General features: G+C 41.1%; 1 protein-coding gene across 2 annotated transcripts; it reads left to right on the forward strand.

The window, feature by feature from the left end:
• HNRNPD (heterogeneous nuclear ribonucleoprotein D) lies at nt 1–20,940 on the forward strand. 2 transcript variants are annotated; one of them, XR_009757761.1, is made up of 9 exons: nt 1–491; nt 10,666–10,834; nt 12,987–13,148; nt 15,317–15,448; nt 17,111–17,210; nt 18,034–18,183; nt 19,330–19,427; nt 19,737–19,843; nt 20,641–20,940. XR_009757761.1 is itself a non-coding variant. In XM_061583198.1 (8 exons), the coding sequence occupies exons 1-7, from the start codon at nt 304–306 to the stop codon at nt 19,395–19,397; spliced, it is 969 nt and encodes a 322-aa protein (XP_061439182.1). In that variant the 5' UTR covers nt 2–303; the 3' UTR covers nt 19,398–19,427; nt 20,641–20,940. The 2 variants fall into 2 exon arrangements, 1 of the variants encoding a protein (XP_061439182.1); XM_061583198.1 differs by lacking the exon at nt 19,737–19,843 and having other exon boundaries at nt 2–491.
• Nucleotides 20,941–21,143: the final 203 nt, after the last annotated feature.

Below are 21,143 nucleotides of genomic sequence, written 5' to 3' on the forward strand. Positions count from 1 at the left end.
CAGGGGAGCGCGCGCGGGGAAACTGGGGCGTCGGTCACGTGGCCGCGCCGCCGCGTTCCTTCCGTCAGCCATTTTAGGTTGGGATCATCGAGGCGGCGCCATTAAAGTGTGAGAAAGGAGGGAAAAGACCAAAGAGCCCGCGCTTCGCCGCAACGCAGCTGGCGCCGCCGCTGAAGAGCTGACGGACTCGCGATCCGGCAGTTCCCCCATCGCAGGATCCCGCCTTCCCCTAGTAATAATAATTCTCCTGCGCTTCTCCTCTTCGTGAGAGAACCGGCCGACCAAGTCTACGCGACGGCCACCATGTCGGACCAGCAGTTTACCGGAGATGCCGCTGCTGCGGAGGCTTCGGAACAGGCCGAACAAGTGGAAGGAGCCGCGGGCGATGGAGACAACGACGCGGAAGGGGGAGGCGGTGGAGGAGGAGGTGGCGGCTCCGGCGAGTCGGAGGGAGCCAAAATTGACGCGAGCAAGAATGAGGAAGATGAAGGGTAGGCGAACGGCCTCCGCCGGCGGCGCTGGATAGGGATGGTGGAGGTGGTGAACGGTGGCCCCATTCCGCCCCGCCGCGTGTGCGCTCGGGTCGCCCCTAGTGACATCACTTACTCCCGAGTCGAAGAAGTGCATGAGGGACTGCTGGCGGCCCTTTGCGGAGGGGTGGGGTGGGGTGGGGTTGTGGGTGCCATCGCTAACTACGCGAGTTTTTGGCCCTGCGCCGGTTAGGCATTACCACCCTTTCCCTCTCTTTTTTTCTGATTTTTTCCCATGCCGCCAGCCCTCCCGCACTTAGTCAAAACCGGGAGCAAACAAGCGGAACTCTTGCGCCTTAGGCGACTTCGAGGAACAGCTGCCAGTTGCAAGAGAGCGGTTTTCTTTTTGGAGGGGGAGGGTGACTTTTTGGTTTACGGTAATCGCCATCATGCGCTTGTGGTCTGTATCGGCGAGGCCCGCGTCGTTGGCGGATTAAGACTCTTCACTCAGACGCGCGCTTCAAAAAGAGCGGCAGACGTTTGCTTCGGTCTAGCTACTTTCTGTAGCGGGTGGTTGAGAGGAGAGTGGTACGATAAAGTTGTGGTCTTTACTGTACTTAAGTGGGAAGGGGGTTTCGTGGTTTCAAAGTATATACTTTGGTATGCATTGTGTGGATGATAGAATCTGCATGGTGGTAATGTAGCAGTGGCCGTCAAATAGAGCAGGTGGCTTGCAAGATTTGGGGGTAAATCTTGCTGTTTTTAAGCACAGTGTATGCGAAAACAACAACGAACCTTGTAGCCTCTTAAAAGACTAAAAACCCGCCACTTGACCGTTGTTCTTCCTGGAAGAGACTAGCAAGGCTAATCGCTCTAGAGATGGTATAAGTAGAGTCCATTCTGCCTAAGATTTTGAGTTGTGTATGTTGTGTAAAAGACAGTTGTAAGCATTCAGACCTTATATAAGAACTTAATGGTCTAGATCACTGTTCTTCAACCTTGGGTTCCTAGATGTTGTCAGACTACAACTCCCATCAACCCCAGCCTGCATTGCCAGTGGCCAAGGATGATGGGAGTTGTAACATCTGGGGACTAAAAGTTGAAAATCAACGATTCTAGATTATTCTGTAGCACCCCTCATCCTTGAGCCCTCTTTTGTTCCTTAATGAAACCTACCTTTTACTTCCTGCCCCGCTAGCATTGTCTCTGTAATATATTGGTCTTTTAGTGCATTAGTACCAGCAGACTATCGCTCAGACAAGTTCCTTATATAAGGAAGTTATTTTTGAAGGAAACATTAAAGCCCATCCCCATTGCTTATAATGAAGATATCCACAATATATTGTAAGGTTTCATTGTCATTCAGTGGGTTAGGTTGTCCACCTAAGCAGTTTTCTTATTTGGAGACTTGTTAACAATCACAGCTTTTACGATGTGATAAGTATAACACCATATACATAAGTTACTAGCTCTGGTGACAGCTATTCATGCATTCATAATTCTGAGACTAAACTTTTGTAATGTGCTCTTCCCGGTGGGCGTATGTGTGTGGCTGCCATGGTTTGGAGGCTTTTAATAACATATCTGTTAAGACAACTCATAAAATAAGAGGTAGAGGTAGTTGTGTTGGTCCATAGGGGGAAAAAATCTAAAATCCACAGTTGGGCAATATCTTTATTAGGTAAACAAAATGGCTCCAAAAATATGGCAAGTTTTCAAGTTCAGGAGTTCTTGACAGGTTTGTGACATTTTGGTAGGTCCTAAGCATATTGCTCATATATATTTACACAAATAACAAGAAACTAATATAACAATAAAATCATATTACAATAAAACTACGACTTCAGAGACAACCACATACAAAACCAGCACAATAAAATAATATATACACCACAGAACTAAAACAGCCATCAAATTCAAATTTTAAAACCACTGCCCATACTACAGGGACTTAAAACCAGATCTTTAAAAGGACTGGGACAGAAGAATTGCTGTAACCAGATGCTGAAAGTGTAGATTTCCTTTCTCACTTTAGAGAGCATTCCATAGTGTGTGTGTGGGCTAAATACTGTAGCTCTTTCCTTGCTGGGCTAGGTTGTTGTGTGCCTTCAGGTCGATTTCGACTTACAGCGACCCTATGAATCTTCAGCCTCCAATTTGTTGTTGTTGTTATGTGCCTTCAAGTTAACCACGACTTACGGCATCCCTATGAATCAGCAACCTCCAATAGCATCTGTCATAAACCACAAGATGCAGGAATAACCCGCTATATGGACCTTCACTTTATGGACACTTGTGAGTACAGACATATTTACAGTAGCACCATTCCTCTGTTTACATACGCTCGCTTCGCAAGAACGGACACTTAGCAGCATGATGCCACCGCCCGATCATTTTCCAACTACAGACTTTTGCTTAAAATAAGGCCTACTGTGTTTATTTTAGTTATAAATGGTTATTTACATCAGTTATGCCCGTATATGACGATTACAGTGCAGTATATGCATCGATAAGTGAAAAAAGGTAGTGCTTCACTTTAAGTACATTTTCGGTTTACATACTCGCTCTAGACCCATTGCATACGTTAATGCTGGGTATTCCTGTATTGTAAGTTCAGGTTTGTGGCTTCCTCTATGGAATCAAGCCATCTTCTTGTTTGGCCTTCTTTTTTTTCTACTCCTTTCTTTTCTCCCCAGCATTATTCTCTTTTCTAGTGAATTGTCTTCGCATTATTTGTCCAAAGTACAATAACCTTAGTTTCATCATTTTAGCTTCTAGTGATAGTTCTGGTTTATAGCACCCAAATATTTGGCTTTTTCGCAGTCCATGCTATCTGCATCCTCCAACACCGCATTTCATATGAGTTGATTTTTCTCTTATCCCCTTTTTTCACTGTCCAACTTTCACATCCATACATAGAGATCAGGAATACCATGGTCTGAATGATCCTGTCTTTAGTGTTCAGTGATCCATCTTTGCATTTGAGGACCTTTTCTAATTCTCTCACAGCTGCCCTCCCCAGTCCTAGCCTTCTTCTGATTTCTTGACTATTGTCTCTCTTTTGGTTAATGACTGTGCAAAGGTATTGATAATCCTCGACAAGTTCAATGTCGTTGTTGTCAACTTTAAAGTTATATAAATCTTCTGTTGTCATTACTTTAGTCTTCTTGACATTCAGGTGTAGTCCTGCTTTTATGCTTTCCTCTTCAACTTTCATCAGCATTCGTTTCAAATTGTTACTGGTTTCTGCTTAGTAGTATGGTATCGTCTGCATATCTTAAATTATTGATATTTCTTCCTCCAGTTGTCACACCTCCAACTTGATCTAATCCTGCTTTTCGTATATGTTCTGCATATAGATTCAACAAATAGGGTGATACAATGCACTCTTGTCTCACACCCTTTCTGATTGGGAACCAATTGGTTTCTCCATATTCTGTACTTACAATAGGCCAGAGTATAGGTATCAGAACAATCACATGCTGTGCCCCCCCATTTTAAAGCATTCCATAGTTTTTCATAGCATCTTGAGCATTATTCTACTTGTATGGGGTATCAAAGCAATAGTTCAATAATTACTGCATTTCCTGGAATCACCTTTCTTTGAAATTGGGATGTATATTGAACGCTTCTAGTCTGTGGGCCATTGTTTAGTTTTCCATATTTGTTGACAATTTTTTGTCAAAATTTGGACAGATTTGGTCTCAGTAGCTTGTAGCAACTCTATTAGTATGCCATCTGTTCCTGGTTTGTTTCTTCCGAGTATTTTATGACAGCTTTCACCTCACATTCTAAAATTTCTGGTTCTTTATCATACGGTTCTTTCGTGAATGAATCTGTCATCCTGGCATCTCTTTTACAGAGTTCTTCAGTGTATTGCTTCCATCTTCCTTTTATTTCATCTCGGTCAGCCAGTGTGTTCCTTGTTTACTATTCAACATTCCTACTGTTAGTTTAAATTTCCTTTTAATTTCTCTAATCTTTTGGAATAGGGCTCTTGTTCTTCTATTTCTATACAGTAATTATTGTAATAGTTCTTTTTGTCCCTATGTACTAGTCGCTGTATTGTTGCATTTAGGGTTATGACTGTGTTTCTATCTCCTTTTGCTTTTGCTTTCCTTCTCTCGTTAACCATTTTAACAGTTTCTTCAGTCATCCATTGAGGTCTTTCTCTCTTTTTAACTAGAGGTATTGTCTTTTTGCATTCTTCCCTGATAATGTCTCTGACTTCAGTCCATAGTTTTTCTGGTTCTCTCTCAACTAAGTTTAAAGCCTCAAATCTGTTCATTTGATCTTTATATTCTTCTGGGATGTTATTTAAATTGTATTTTGGAATTACGATTGCTTTCTTCTTCTTTAGCTTTACTCCAATTTTCGATATTACTAGTTATGGCACGATAAAATACTTAAATCACTGGAACCCAGCATGATGGTGTGTGCCACTCTTTTTCCATGATATCAAGTTCAAATAAGGGCGAACATTTGGTATTGGTATTAAGCTTGGGCTGTTGGAGCACACAGATTGAATGATTGCCACTGAAAACCTGAACTGCATGGTTAACCACTTGAGTTGAAGCTATGCCACATAGGTTGAGCCAATTTCTGAGCAACAGTTGGGCAGTCCAACATATAAATCAGGCCTAAGTGGATTTTTTTTAGTTGGTAATCACAGATTTGTAGAATGGTTAGCATGAGGGTGGTTTTAACTATTGTAAAATATTGACATCTTCCTGAAGCTTTGGGATGGGTTAGGATACAAATGAAATACAATAAATGAGCATCTGTGCACATGAGAATTTTTTAAAAAAGCAAACTGTGCCCACAGTCTTTGGAAATAATTGTGCCCTATATTTCTGCCTTTTGCCTTCTTTGGTTCTAAAATATTGTTTTGGCGTAACTTGGCAGGAATAGTTTCCCCCTATATTTCCCTTGCTGTGAAATGTTTCAGTTTTTGTATTGTCTAATGGTAAGGAACCTATTATGCCTACAAGATGATCTAAGGACATGTCTGCATTGCAGGGAATCTTCCTTTCTGTTTGATGTGATAGCACATGTGCATCTGGATGACTATTTTCATTACTCCTGTAGAACATGGGATAATCCTGCTGCAGTTGATGGCCAGGACTGGAGTCAGAAGTGGGTGGGCGCACCACTTTTCTATGTCTCCCTTCCTAGCAGGCTGTCCAAGAACAGACAGAGCTCATGTAGAGGGCTTCTTGTCCCTCACTCCATAGCTCTGTCTGTTTCGGCTTTACTCCCACTTCCCCATCCATCGCCCTCTCATCCCAGGCTCTTCTCACTTGCCAGCATACAGGTGGAGGACTGCAAGTTGCCTATGCTTACTGTAGATAATTGTGTCCACTGAATGTATTGCTTTCTTGGGCCAGCAGAACTATTGCCTGGGAACATGTTTGCAGTCGCTAATCTGCTAGGTTCTCCTCCCTGTTTCTACAAATATTTGTGTTTCATATGGGTATAGGAAGAAGGGAGTTGAGGCTGAATAGTGCAAATCCAAACATTACAACCAAAGGAGAGCCCATCTTCTGTTCTGCACATGTTGGCTTTTTGAACAAGTAGCAGTCTATGGTAATCCTATTAATACAATAATGATGTTTTTATTGTGTAAGTTGCCTTGGTTTCTTTTGAAGAAGTGCAGGTATGAAAACTTAAACATTCTAATTCTAAAGAGGGAAAGTTAGTGTAGATACAGAAGATTAGATGTGCATTCTAAATGCTTTAAGTTTGCACCAGATCCATGGTAGGCAAGTACAGGGCCATATTTCAGCACCTTTTGATTGCATTTGTACCCTTTGCTGTAGTTTGATAGAGATTTCTTTGGGTTTGGCTATTTACGTGGTGGTTCCAGTGTCTAGTAATTCATGTGCACAGTAAATTAGCAGGACACTGTTGATTACAAACTTGAAATTGCTTAACACAAATACATTGTACTGTTATTGACCAGTGTGCGGTTTGGTCTGGAAAAGGCAGCATCCCATCAAAGTTCATTGGGCATTTTGAGTCAGTGTGGTATAGTGGTTAGAGTGTGTCACTGGGACCTGGGAAACCAGGGTTCAAATCCCCAGTCAGCCATGAACCTTGGGTCAGTCTCGGTCTCTTAGTGTAGCCTGCCTCACTGGGTTGTTGTGAGGATAAAATTAGGAGGGGGAGGACTATGTTTGTATGCCACCTTGAGCTCCTCGAAGGAAGGATGGGATGCAATAATTGCTTTCAAGTGCCCTTAACCTGTGAAACTTGGGGATCTTTATCTATGTTCCAAACCTGAAATGGGTTAACAGTTGGAACTTCCGGAAGGGAATTCTGGAATTGTAATTCTTTTAATTGAAGCTCAACGTTTAAATCATTAGACACTCCATCTTCTGTCATTCTTGCATGGACACTGTAACAGTTAAAACCGGATGGAGTTTGCATTGCAGCCATGGTTCTCTAATGCGTAAAAAAAATCAGTGAGAAGGGAGGCTCAGGCTTCAATATTATCAGTAAAGGTAGCTGTTCATATACAACATTTGAGTTTTGTATTCCACTTGAAGCGCTCAGAGTACCATAGAATCCTGTGAAGGTGAACAGGCATGGGAGGATGACAATAAAAACTCTTTACAGTTCAGTGTACCACAGATTACTGAGCATAAACAAATGCGAAAAAGTTGTAGACTAGTACCTTCTGTCAATTTATTTGCAAGACCGTAAAAAAGCATGTGTCAAAATTAGTTTTTTGGGAGTCGATTTCTTAGCTATAACACATGAGCGTCAAAACTAATAACGTTGTCTCTGACATAAATGTCAGCGTGTGTTGTCTTATTTGCATTAATCCTGAAAATGAAAAATGGAAATGGACTGCCTTCAAGTCAATTCCGACTTATGGCGACCCTACGAACGGGGTTTTCATGGTAAGTGGTATTCAGAGGGGGTTTACCATTGCCTCCCTCTGAGGCTGAGAGCCAGTGACTGGCCCAAGGCCACCCAGTGAGCTTCATGACTGGGTGGGGATTCAAACCCTGGTCTCCCAGGTTGTAGCCCAACACTCTAACCACTAGGCCACACTGGCTCTCTAATCCTGAAAATAGCTTCAGGAAACCTGTAGCTCTTCAGATTTCTCGTATTGTTTTCAATTTAGCACTCAACTTTCTGCTTGGTTCTTTTCATGTGAAAGTTCAGGCCCAAAGATGGGATGTTCCTTCTAGCAACAGCTCTTATTGCATCATGTGGTGCTTCAGGCAAAACTACAGTCATAAGGTGCAGCCTTAAAATAAGGTAATCCCAGACTGCATGCAAGGAAGTGAAGAGACAGCCTCCTAAACACAGCTAGTGTGTGTGCCCTTTTCCAGTACAGTTATAACATTGAGTGTTGTCCAGTGGGCTGTTTTTGCCTTCCCTGTTTTTTTGTCTCGCAACAATTCAGGACTATTTCCTTGAACCATTTCCCCAAGGTCTGGCTCATTTAAGAATTTTTGGTGTACATGGTGTATTCACTATTCTTAAATTCCTCTGTCAGGCACTGCTCTCTAGGGAGTGGCAGACATGTCTCAACCTCTTGTCTGAGGAGTTGTGCCTGCTTGATTTAGGAGGGGCCTGTTGTCATCTATAGCAGTGCTATTGTATGTGAAAACCTTCTTGTAATAACAAAACTAGTTCCTACAAGAATTCTGAAGATTTTACTGTTATGTTCTTTGTTGTGGAAGCTAGTACAATAATTGGCCTGGCTAATTTGCGTGCTTCATTGCTTTTTCATCATACAACATTTATGGCAGTGGTTCCCAACCTGGGGGCTGTGAAGTAATCCAGAGCGGGCCACAAACAGTAAAGAAATGAATTTTTTTTGTTTTGTAAAAGTCTTCACTCCCTGGAAGTTGTCTGCTCCCTACTACTGCTGCAGATGACATCTCCCTCTTACTCCAGTCGAGAGGGGAGGACTTTTGCTGAAGCACCAGAGCGTCTTTTAGGCAAACATCTGCCTTTAAAACATGTGGCAGATGCCAAAGGAGGCTGAGGGTGGAGCTTCCAGAAAGAAGAGGGGATTACTATCACTGACTCCGGCTCCTTGCACTGTTGCTGCTGATGACGCCCTTACTCAGAGCAAGAGGAGAGGACTTTTCGTGAAGCAAAAAGAAGCAGGGCTGCATGGAAAGGCTGCTTTCCTCCTTCATGGCAGGCAGGCAGCCTGCCTGCCTGCCTTTCTTGGCTTCTGCTTCACTGCCACCTCCTTACACTCTGCCCCTCCCAGTCTCTCTCTCCAAGATGCTGCGGCTTGAGGGCTCCCCTGTCTCACGTGCCCAAATGCATGCACGCCTGCAAATGCTTGCAGGAGGGGCAGGTGTGTGTGTGTGTGTGTGCGCGCGCGCTGCTCTGTCTTCTGCTCCACTCTCATTTGCCAAGTGCACGCTAACCAGGTCATCAGTTGTGATGACCATCCCAAGGCCTAAAAGCATTAACCCCCTCCTCAATCTATCCTTTTGTCTTCACAATCTAGCATTCCCACTACTTCATTGCTGCTTCATTATCATTATTGTTGTTATAAAAGTTCAACAAGTTGGCTGAGGCTGGGGTCCACATACTTCAGCTGAAATATATTTAATTATTATTGCATTTCTATCCCACGTTTCCTCACAAGTTGCTCAAGGTGGTGCACATGGCTCCTCCCCTTTCCATTTTATCCTTACACCGACCCTGTGAGAAAGGACAGGCTGTGAGACTGTGTCTGGTCCAAGATCACCCAGTGAGCTTCCTGGCTTGGTGGGGATTTGAACTTGGATCTTAGTCCAACACTGTAACCCACTGGTGTTGGGAGACTGGGCTGTACAGATGGTGGAGGGGGATACCAATTTGATTAGACCTTTGCATTAAGAAAAGAAAGCAACACCTCCCTGTCTGCAGGTAGCTTTTTATGGAAAGGGACATTTGGAGATGTGATTTTGCTATGTACCATTTTTTCAATTAACAGTCTAAAATTACAATTAGCGTGGGGGGCGCATGAAATTTTTTGAGCTTACAAAGGGGGCCCCATACTCATAAAGGTTGGGAACCACTGATTAATGGGATTGTATACAGACGTCCTATGGGTTTGGTTCCACTCTAGAGATGCTCCTGCTAGTAGAAGAGTGAATAATTTTATTGATTCCTCTGTTCCTTTCTCTGATCCCTGTGCCTCCCCTGAAATCTGTTTCATAGGGTTGGGGGACCCTCTGGAACAGTGTTGGCATGTGGCTTAAGGGGAACTGATGAAACTTGCTCCCCCCTTTCTTCAAGCAAGAGCCTTCACTGGATATAAAGCCCTTCCATTTGCAGAAGGGTCTGGATCCAGTTCATTGGACTGTATTCACTCACAAATATGTGGAATTGCAACTGAATTCCCACTGACATGTCATTAGCGTTCTTGAAACTTGGTGTAAAACTTCATTGTTGGCTCAGAAGCATGGCTCATAATGAGTAGAAGCCATGCGTTCAGTGTAGTGGGCCCAAGCCTGTGGAACTCCCTTCCAACGGAGATTAGACAGGCACCCTCCTTATAGAACTTCAGGTTAATGACTAACACTTATTTGTCCAGCAGGCATTTTAAGGTAGTGTTTGGTTCTATGGTGATATTGTTGTGGTTTATGTATGGCTTGTTTTTGTGTATGCTGCTTAGAAATGCAGATGATTAGTGGTATATAAATTTCTTAAACAGATAAAAATTCTGCATGTGGATAACTGGTTTGTGTTTGCACTAATATTTAATTTAAAAACCCTGAGCACCTTGCAACAACATAATAGAATAAACAGCTTTGGACATGAACTTTAAGCGGAGCCAGCCAGTTGGTGTATGGTTACTTCCATGCCAAGATGGCAATCTTCCAGCTATGAGAAGTTTGTTGGTGTTACCTTAGGGTATACTGGCATTAATGGAATGGAGAAGGGAGTGGGGCTTTTGCTTTTGCCACAGCACTCTTCTTGCAATTCTTATTAGTTTCAGTTGTGTATTCACTATAAAACAGGTGTGCAGATCCTTTTGAGAGGGCTTGCAAGTCATCCCCCAAATAGCTTATTTTGGGCGAGTGGATGGGTTCTCCCTCCCCCAGCCCATGAATGTAAGGCTTAGGCCCCTTGTTTTGGTTTGAGATGGGATATCTAATGACTGTTGACATTGTTCTAGCGAAACCTATTAAAGTTTGTCTGTCTTATTAACACTTGTTTTCATTTGCAGGAAAATGTTTATTGGAGGCCTTAGCTGGGATACTACAAAGAAAGATCTTAAAGATTACTTCACGAAATTTGGTGAGGTTGTAGACTGCACCCTGAAGTTGGATCCTATAACAGGACGGTCAAGAGGCTTCGGCTTTGTGTTGTTCAAGGAATCGGAGAGTGTAGACAAGGTATGTTTTCTTTTTTTTTTTTTTCAATAATTTTTATTCAGATTTTCATAAAACATACAAGACAAAATCATAAAACATTCAAAGACAAAAAACAAAATCAAAAATAGTTAAACAAAAAGAAAAAAAGAAAAAAAGAAAAAAACAAAAATAAAAAATAAAGAGTAAAATATTGACTTCCCATTTGTCAAAGATCAAATCAGTTATAAGTCTATAATATATAACAATCCTGTCTCTTAAATCATATTATAAAATCACTTTCCTCCAGTAGTTATCTTACTTAATCATCAAATCTCATAAACATTACTTTATTCTTTCCACAAAAAGTCAAAGAGAGGTTTCAATTCTTTAAGAAATATATCTATCAATTTTTTTTTCCAGATAAGCATATCGATTAATCCATCTCATTACTAATTATGATAATCTTATTGTCATAACCATAGTCAAAATAAACATTTCAATTAATCCATCACATCAGAATCTGTTAGGTTCAATAATTTCAGTAGCCATTGTTCTATTATCTCTATTAGTTCCATTTTCCATCTTCCATCTTCAGTAGTCTTGTTAAGTCCAGTAATTTCAATATCCAATCTTCCATTATCAGTATTCCATAATAATCTTGCTGTCAAAGCCATAGTCATATAGTAAGAGTCTGATGGGAATTACCTCTATCCCAAATATTTTCTTGCCATCCATTCTGAATAGGTTGCTGAAATACTGCTGTAAAATCATATCTCTGTTCTTTTTTTCAAAATACACTGGGTCATCTCTTAAAAGTTTTTCCATTGTCACATGGCTGCAGTTAATTCCATAGATTTTCTCTATATTGGGCTCCATCACATCATTCCAGTCCAGAAGATTATCCATGCCATTGATAACTTTATCTCTAGAATCTTCATTCATTTCTTCAGAGATAACATTGAGTTCCAAACAATAGATTTTATTTCTAAAGTCCATAAACTCCAAATCTTGTTCCTGTTCCACGTTGGTTCCAATCTCCGGGATCTCCTCTCTCACAGGGACCCCTATTCCAGTCTCCAGGGTCTCCTCTCTCACAGGGACCCCTGTTCCAATCTCCGGGGTCTCCTCTCTCACAGGGACCCCTTCCAGGGTCACCTCTCTCACAGGGACCCTTATATCTTTAATCTCCTGCTTCATTTTACTCAATTCAATTTTCATTATCTCAATCTCATCCATTATTTTATAAAACATGGTTATTTCCAGATTTTCAGCCACTTTCTTAATTGCCATTTTAAAAGAAAAATATAGGAAAACCACTTCTTATTTCAGCAACAATTGGGTTAATTCTCCAAACTTGGTGACATCACAGTATAAACAGAGCAGACAGCCTTATCTCTCCAATAGTTAAGTAAACAAAATGCAGTTCCCAGGATCGAAACAATTAATGGCAATCGTCAAGAAACAGATTCGTCAAAATAAAATAGACCAAAAAGAGAGTAGTCTCAAAACAGTATAATATTTTTCAAAATAAAAATCTGGAATAGAAATCCCTCTTCTGTGTATATCTTTAGAATGCAAATCCAGGACAGCTTTTTGCAACAAAAACAGAGATAAGCTATTAATTAGTGCGTAGCAGAGAGAAGTTATGGCTCCCCAGTGAGATGTCAAAAACTGATCAATCTGGCAAATCTCTTTTAAACAGCAACAATTTAAGTCAAGTAAAAGAAAAATATAGAAAGAAGGGTGCTTGCCTGTTAGTGCGTTCTCTCTTAGAAGATAAGATGAACGTTCGCTTTAACAGATAGAGCTTGCTGTTGAAAATCCGTCCCATAAATCGTCGGCTGGACCTCGTCCCATAAATTAATGAGATCTGGTCGTCCCAACAAAAATAGGCTTTGAGGTTAATCTCTTCGTTTCTCCCTACCCGGGAGAAGTTTAATCAGTCAAAAAAAAAAGAAAAAACTGACTGATATATCTGAATAAGCTTCTTTTGAGGCAGGAGCCCGTCTCAAAAGCAGGCACAGGCTAAGTCACCCTTCCCGGAAGTCCGACAAGGTATGTTTTCAAGAGATATTGTTACTGTTGCAACAATGCAGAAATAGTCTTGACATTAGTTCTTTCATAATCCATGAAAATATTGTTTTAAGATGCCTTGTTTTCTCAGAATTGTTTTTTATGTTGTAACTGTTTACAGGTCATGGATCAGAAAGAGCACAAACTGAATGGTAAAGTGATTGATCCTAAAAGAGCTAAAGCAATGAAAACAAAAGAGCCAGTTAAAAAGATTTTTGTTGGTGGCTTATCTCCAGATACACCTGAAGAGAAAATAAGGGAATACTTTGGAGGTTTTGGTGAGGTAAGTCACCTGCCTATCTGTTCACGTACAGACATCTTATTAAAGAAATTTTAGTCTGTTGATTAAATCTGCTAAATGTGTATATTAATACAACACTGGTTTTGAAAATACCTGTTTTTAGATTAGGCACTATAGCAAGCCCCATTTTAGAAGAAATATTTCCTCATGTGCGTGAGACAGATGAATGCCTCATCTAAGGGAATGCCTGCCAACACAGTTTTTGTAAATTGTATTAAAAGCTTGCACTACTTCTATAAATTAGTTTGATAATTCCCTCACCTCTAAATTTGCTGTGTGTGTGTGTAGAAGGCTGTTGTGGAAAGGGGAAATTGCCAAAAAGTGTCTCCCTGCCCAGTTCTGCTAATGAATTCCTTCAATCATGGGACAGATGCTATTAGATTCCTCTCACAACTTGTTCCCAAATATTTTCTGGAAAACAACTTGATAACAAAAATGGAAAAAGGCTGGGTGGGGTCAGAATTATTTCTTGACCCATAGGGCTAGTCTGGCCTGCTGCTCAGAAGCAACCATTGAAGGATAATGAAACATACATGGTAACGGGCACACCAAAGAGATCACTGCTTGGTATTCCTTACAGAGCCAGCTTGTAGGCACATGTCTAGCTACCCAATAAGAAAACTGTTGCTGTATGGTACTTTTCCCCATTTTGTTTGCATGCCGTTTTTCCTATGATATGTTTGACTGTTTGGCACACTATTGTCTCTACATTCTTATTACCAGCTTCTATGCTGTCCTCTGTTTGAGAGCAGAGACTTTTTGATAATCTCTAAGTAATATCCTATATCAGAAGCTTCTTGGGTCCTATTGTCTTTCCCCTACAAATCAATTTAAAAGCTGCTTTGTGACCTTTTGGATGTTATGATTATATTGGTAGTAATTAGTTTCCAGAGCCGTAAGGTCTTGTCAGCTCCGCTGAGATCAGTGGGAGGCTTGCTAGTGGGATGTAGAGCACACTTCTATTATTGTTTCAGTACAAAGGGGACACCTTTACCTTTACTTCTACAAATCCCTAGTCTTAATTGACTCAGCTGATAAAAATTCAAATTAAATATTTGACTGGTAATATCCTTAAGACAAATTGGTGGAAATTGTTCAGTAGTATATCACTTTATGTTTTCTTTGGGGAGCCTGGGATTTGCTAAGTATTCAAAGTTCTTCTGAGGTAGGTCAAACTGCAACCATCTTGTCTCTAAGAGTTAAGTGGACTGTGAACGATTTAATGCTCTCAGCCTTTTCTGCATTAAGCATAGCTATGTTTCAATAACTTAGTAATTCGTGGTGAGTGGGGTTACTTCTCTGTGCACTTGCTTGGCGACAGAGGCTCAGTTCAGACTTTATGGTAAACTACGATTAAGGAAGCTTACTGTTGCTTACTGCAGTGTCTGAACTCACAAATCAGAGTTACGCTGTCTGAAAGAGATTGTGCCTCAAGACTTGGGTCTTGAAATGGCTCTAAACCACGGTGGGGAACCTCTGGCCTATGGGTCAGTCTTGGCCTGCCGGGGGGGGGGTCCAATTTGGCACATGAGGTCATTTTCCAAAGCCTTGGCCACCTGCCAATCAGCTGAAATCACTCAAATAGGCACAAGGAGGGGTTCCGCTGAAGGGAGGGGTTCCATGCTCTGCTGGCAGTGTGCACCTGTTTTCACCAAGGGAACAGGCATGTGCATCCAAGCAGCAGGATTTAACCCCCTCTTATCAGCTGATGAGTGGGGGCGTATCCTGCTCAGACCCCTGCAGAGAACAGAATTGAAGTCTTCACTCATCAAGTCTGGTTTTCAGACGTTCAAAGCGCAGTGTCGCCTGATGTCAGGTGATTGATAGGTGGTGATCACGCCCTTTAAAAATTTGACCAGCCAAGGATAGGGAAATAAAGATTTGGCCCACCTGCCAGAAAAGTTCCCCATCACTCTTCTAAATGGATTGCCTGTGCTTTAAGAAGTTCAGATTATGGCTTGGTTTGGTCAATACAAACCATTGTTGATTGTGATGTCTAAATTTGAGCCAGACTGGTTGCTACCTGACTGTTCCCATCCTATATTATTCTTACGTAATTTGAATTTTCAAAAGACAGTTTTCATGTGCTTTTGGTTGCATAATCAACTCAAAATACATACTTTTGCTTGTTACATGTATTTCTTGATCAGGTGGAATCAATAGAACTTCCAATGGACAACAAAACCAACAAACGCCGTGGATTTTGTTTCATTACTTTCAAAGAAGAAGAACCAGTTAAGAAGATTATGGAGAAAAAATACCACAACGTTGGTCTCAGTAAAGTATGTTGCAAGCTATGATTCCTAAACACCACCTCTTTAGAAAGAGAATCCTGGTTTTGCTCAGCTAATAGCAGCAAGTGCTTATAAAGACTGAAGAGTAATCAGTATACAAATGGTGTAGTTCTTGGTGGATGTCAGGGATGAAACTGCATTTGTGTATGCACCAGCACAAGTGTTGTAAATGTTTCTAACACTTCTGTTTGAACAAATACTTTGGAATCCTCATTATATACTTAATAGCTGGTCCTTATGTGCTTAATGGCACCATCTACACATAAGAGGGAACAGGCTTGAGGGGACCCCAAGTTTGCAGAAGTACAAACTTTCAAAAAACCTAATTGGGGGGGGGGAAATCCCAGAACAGTCCAATGAGGGCATGGGATGCTGACTGTTTTTTGGGGAGTGGGGGAATAGGACCTGGGAGTAGGTGGGAGGGAGAGTAGTATGGAGTGGCTGGAAACTAGAACAAGCACACTCCATAGGTTCCACTTGTATATGATTGAGTCTAATCCTGTTTTGTCTCGGAGACAGACTCTGGACTGTTAATTGCTTGTGACATTACAGCAGGAGTAGGGAACTGGATCTGGCCAGTGGATCATATCCTTAATTCCCAACCCCTGAGGTCCAATGTCAGCAGGTGGGTGGGGCCACCCACTTGTTAAAGTTCAAAGAGGCCACTGTAACAGCTGATCAGCTGATTGTCAGTTACAGTGAGCCTTTTAAAGGTGCACTGTCCATGAATGTGTACATTCAAGGGGGCTAATTGACAGCACTGAAAGCAGCCAAGACAGGAGTTCCCAATGGGGAGCTCCCGAATGTAGCTGATCCCAGTGGGGCTCACTGTAATTGCTAATCTTTGGCACTGCCAGTAACTTCTGTTTGCAAAAGAACAGTCAGGAGCTCACTTTAAAGTCTCGATTGTTCCTTCATAGCTGTGTTCTTGCTTGTGTCATGTGCAGATAAGGGGCAGGCGGGCACGGTATGCGGAAAATGACCTCACAGGCTCACTTGGGACTAATTAGGCCCACGGGCAAGAGGTTCCTCATCCCTGGATTACATCTTTTGTGTAATGTCACAAGCAGTTAAACTTTTCTTAAGTTTATGCTGTGCAGTTTGTGATTATCTTTGCTAAGAGTGTTTATTACTTAATAGCAATCCCTCCCTCCACTGCCGACTGTAGATACAAGCTCCAAATAACCCTGTTGCCCTGAAAAATGTGTTATACATTTTCCGGAGCAGGAACCAGTTGGAGCTTATCAACAATAATTTTGCTGGTTGAAAAGATTGTTAAAGTTGCTAAATGTTGAGCAGTGTCTATATATCCAAAGTTTAATTCTTTTGAGCATCAATTCAATTGCCGCCCTGGGCTCCTGGTGGGAGGAAGGCTGGGATATAAATCAAATAATAAACAAACAAACAAATTCTTCCTAGTGTGTTTATGAAAACTTGGTTTTGACACTTAAATATCATCTAGTTGCATTTTTACTTGCTATAATTTCTTTTTAAACTGCAGTACCAAACCACTTACTCCTTATGCTACATTGCTATTTCTGATTAACTCTGAAGTCTTAAACATAAATGGGTATTTAACATGGGATAGGTGCTCCCTTGCACTTTGCAAAAATAACCAACTACCTGTGCTGTTACTTCTCATTCTTTCAGTGTGAAATAAAAGTAGCAATGTCAAAAGAACAGTATCAGCAGCAACAGCAGTGGGGAACTCGAGGGGGATTTGCTGGAAGAGCTCGTGGCAGAGGTGGAGGTAAGTTTCTGTGTAACTTGCATTGATACTAAACACCAGTATCTCTCTTAACTGCATGTTTCTCAACTTTGTTTTAACAATTCACCAAACTCCTCTGTGAACTCAGCTTACCTACCTGATTTACAGCACCTGTAGCTTCATTGCTTGGTGAAGGCATTAATCTTTGTGCCACGTTTTTTAAAAAATATTAACTGACAGTCCTTGTTAAGAATTTGGGAATGCTGGGGACCTGACTGTTGCTGATGGAATAAAGTTATACTTGGTCACAGTGGAAAGCTAGTTAACATATTCTGGTGTTTTGGCACAATGTAGCTGTTGCTGAACCATAAACCCCCTAATCTACCTGAAATTAAAATGAATTTGGAAATAAAGCTCACTGATTTAAATGAAATTGCTTCCGATTAAGCGTGCATAAAAGTGCTTTATCTGAAGCGCTTTTATTTTGCTTTTCAGCCGAAAATGGATCCAGAGCAGCTTACAAAGTTTGGTAGGAAGACAGTTTCGGCCTTCAGAGTTTCAGTCTGAAAGACATGACTCAAGGGAAAAGAAATGGGGAGGGAAGAAGAAGAAAAAGAAAAACCGGCACCACTTTTTTTTGAAGTTACAGCTCTTAGAATGATCAGCTGGAATGGAAATGGTTCCGGTAGCCTGATGGAGTGGCAGTTGCTAGGTGACAATTCAGGGAGGGCCAAAAGCAGCTGGGGTCGCAGCTGAGGTGATGGAATAGCCCAGTTTCTCTTCTCTTCTATAGAGTTATAGTAATCTTTAGTTGTGCCTGTTTCTGGCTCCTTTTTCCCATGACCATCTCCTAATTCTGTTGCAGGCCCCAGTCAAAGCTGGAACCCGGGATACAGTAATTACTGGAATCAGGGGTATGGCAGCTACGGTGGATACAACAGCCAAGGGTATGGTGGCTACGGAGGTTATGACTACACTGGCTACAACAACTATTATGGATATGGGGATTATAGCAGTAAGTATAAAGCTACTTAAGCCTTCATGTTATATTCTGAATACCAACAAATGCTGTGGGTTTAGGTGACGGCTATCTAGAGTGTTTGTTTGGGGAGGGTTTGAAAAGCACAACTGAGTTTGAAAAGCACAACTCATTTTAACGGAAAATACTTGGCTTCTGTTCTTAGCAGAGGAAATCTGCCTAATTAATTTGAAAGGCTCACTACTTTTACTAATGGAATATTAGTTGCTTTCTTTGGAGTGCTCTTTTGGAAACAGTCCTTAGCGTACGCCTGCACTAGAGCCCCTCTGCAGTTATCTTTTTGGCCCTCATTTTGTTCCTGTATTGCTTTTTGTGCATTCACACAAAATAACCAAACAGCATGGAAGCGACAGGAGCCTGACGGAGAAACATGCAAGCAGAAAGCTGGTACACCTACGTAACACAATAAACTTAACACAGAGTTGGGGAGTGACTGTAGGTTCTTCATTGTCTGGTTCAGTGACACTGACAGAAAGTTAAGATCTTTTAAAAGACTCTTGACTTTCTGTGATGTACTAGTCAGGCATATCACCATAAAGGTAGTACACAGTCACTTGTTATCAAGAAATGGCATTGGTCTTGTTTTAAATACAATTTTCATGATAGCACGAAGGTTGACTGTTAGTCTGCACTTTAATTTATATTGCCGTTGGAGCTCCTTTGAAATCACAGATTAGTCTAGTTACAAAGTTCATATTAATAAGGAGCTCTGCCCTGGCTGTACACTTCTGGTCCTACACTTAAGTTGCTTGCTTTCCATCCTTCTGTACTGCTATGAGACTCAGATTCTCCTCCTTCCTGCTACTACCTTCTGAGAGGGGAATTATTGGAGTATCACCTTTTAACCTGATTCCTGTTTTGTTTGGTTTTTGGGATCTTAAATACAGAAGCTTTTAATGAATTTCCTTGTTGGGCTCATGTAGGTTGTATAAGATGTAGCTGTAAAATTAGTTGTCAATTTATCTTGGCATTGATGGGTTTAAAAGAAGGTTCTGTGGTTGTATGCGTGATTCCAGTATGATGTCGCTTGGGGATCTAATCTTTTACAAAATTAATAAATAGCCCTAAAGCTCAGTGGCCTCCATAGTCCTTTGAATCATATGACGCCTTTTCTGTATTTAGATCAGCAGAGTGGTTATGGGAAGATATCTCGGCGAGGAGGTCATCAAAATAGCTACAAACCGTACTAAATTATTCCAATGGCAGCCCATCCCAAACAGGTATGTTCTGTGTTTGTAAGCTGAGTTCTGACTTTAAAATTAATATTAGTTTTCAACTACATTGTGTAAGATACTGTAATGATTGATGTTTTAAAATTTCACAGCACCCAGAAGTGCTTACCGTAATGTAACGTAATGCCTTTGAAGATAAGTAACACAGGTGCTCTTAAGCTTTTGCCTTTTGCCCTATAAATTAACAAGTCATTAAAGTTAACAGGTAAAGTACTGCTAATGGGTACAAATTAAGGAATTGCAGCGAAACAGTATTGCCTACTAACTCTGATATTATACCTTGTTTGTACCCGCCAGCGGGAACTTCCTTGCAGGCCCTGTGTCGCGCTGACTTCCCGATTCTCACAGGCCCGCTCAATGCGGACAGGGTACGAGATGCTCACGCTCTCGAATGCTGCCGTTTGGTATGGTCTCTTCCAACATCCTGTATCAGCATTATAATAAAATGGATACTTCAAGCTTTGCCTTCACTTATTTCTTTGCTTGTAAAACTACTTGTAATGTAATTATAATGCATTTTTTACAGGCCCAGTAATGGTTAAATACGTCAGCTTACTCAATAATTTTAACTGTTTGTTCTTCTAAGGATACAGCTTGTCTCTGGATTTTCCAGTCTTAATTTTATATTTTATTAATCTATTTTAATGCTTGCTTTTCCCATTTTTATAGACGTTGTAGCAGTAATTGCAAGATGTTCTTGAGCTGAAGTCCTGTTGTGTCAACTCTTATAACTTTTCAATATATATATATATATATATATACACACGTACCTACTTATAGTAGACATTTAACCCTTTTTCCTTATTGTATTTGTCTTAATGGACACGTAGCACTGCTTGGCTGGCAATTATAAGTCTAACAGAAGTGTTTGGGCCAAAAATAACCACTTGCTAAACTACTGCTACTTGCTGGTGGTTGATCACTAAGGATTTGGGGAGATGCTGCTTTACAGCATTTGGTGAATAAACAAGTATTTCTTTGAGTAATTTCAGAGATGATGAAAGATTCTTTTTCAAACAGTCGTGCACATGTGGATTTCCAGCTCATGGACTCTCCTGTTCAGCTTTAATATAAAAAAGCATATTTGATTAATGTTGATACAATATTTACATAGTGGGACATAGGGGTATCTAAACATTTTCTGTAACTTTGGCTAGAGTTCATGGTCTCCACAAACTGACCTCTTTTTCTTTCTCTCTAGGTGGACAAGCAGTATTCTCATTTGAAGATTCATTTTGAGGTGGCTCATGCTGCCTGCTAATAGCAGTTCAAACTAAATTTTTTGTATCAAGTCCCTGAATTGGAAGTAAGATGTTGGTCCCTCTGAAGTTTGATTGTGTTCTCATTACAACAGAATTGCTTTCACCGTCTTTTTTTTTTTTAATTGCTATGCTTAAGAATCAATTTGATTTATGCCCACGCCCATTTGTTCCCCAGTATTGTAGAGCAAGTCTTGTGTTTAAAGCCCAGTGTGACAGTGTCATGATGTAGTAGTGTCTTACTGGTTTTTTAATAAATCTTTTTGTATAAACGTGCATTGGCTTCTTCCCCCCCCCCCCCCGGGAATAGGGAAGGGAAGCTCTAGAGAGTTATTCAAAGGATTTCCAGCACACAGAAGGTGCTTATGTATCTACATGGCTGGTGCTGCTGTTGAGGCTCTTGTCTCACTGTGGAATGGCGAGATGCATGGAGTCATCAGCACAA

The sequence above is a fragment of the Rhineura floridana genome, chromosome 9 (assembly GCF_030035675.1).
Source record: "Rhineura floridana isolate rRhiFlo1 chromosome 9, rRhiFlo1.hap2, whole genome shotgun sequence".
NCBI lineage: Eukaryota > Metazoa > Chordata > Lepidosauria > Squamata > Rhineuridae > Rhineura > Rhineura floridana.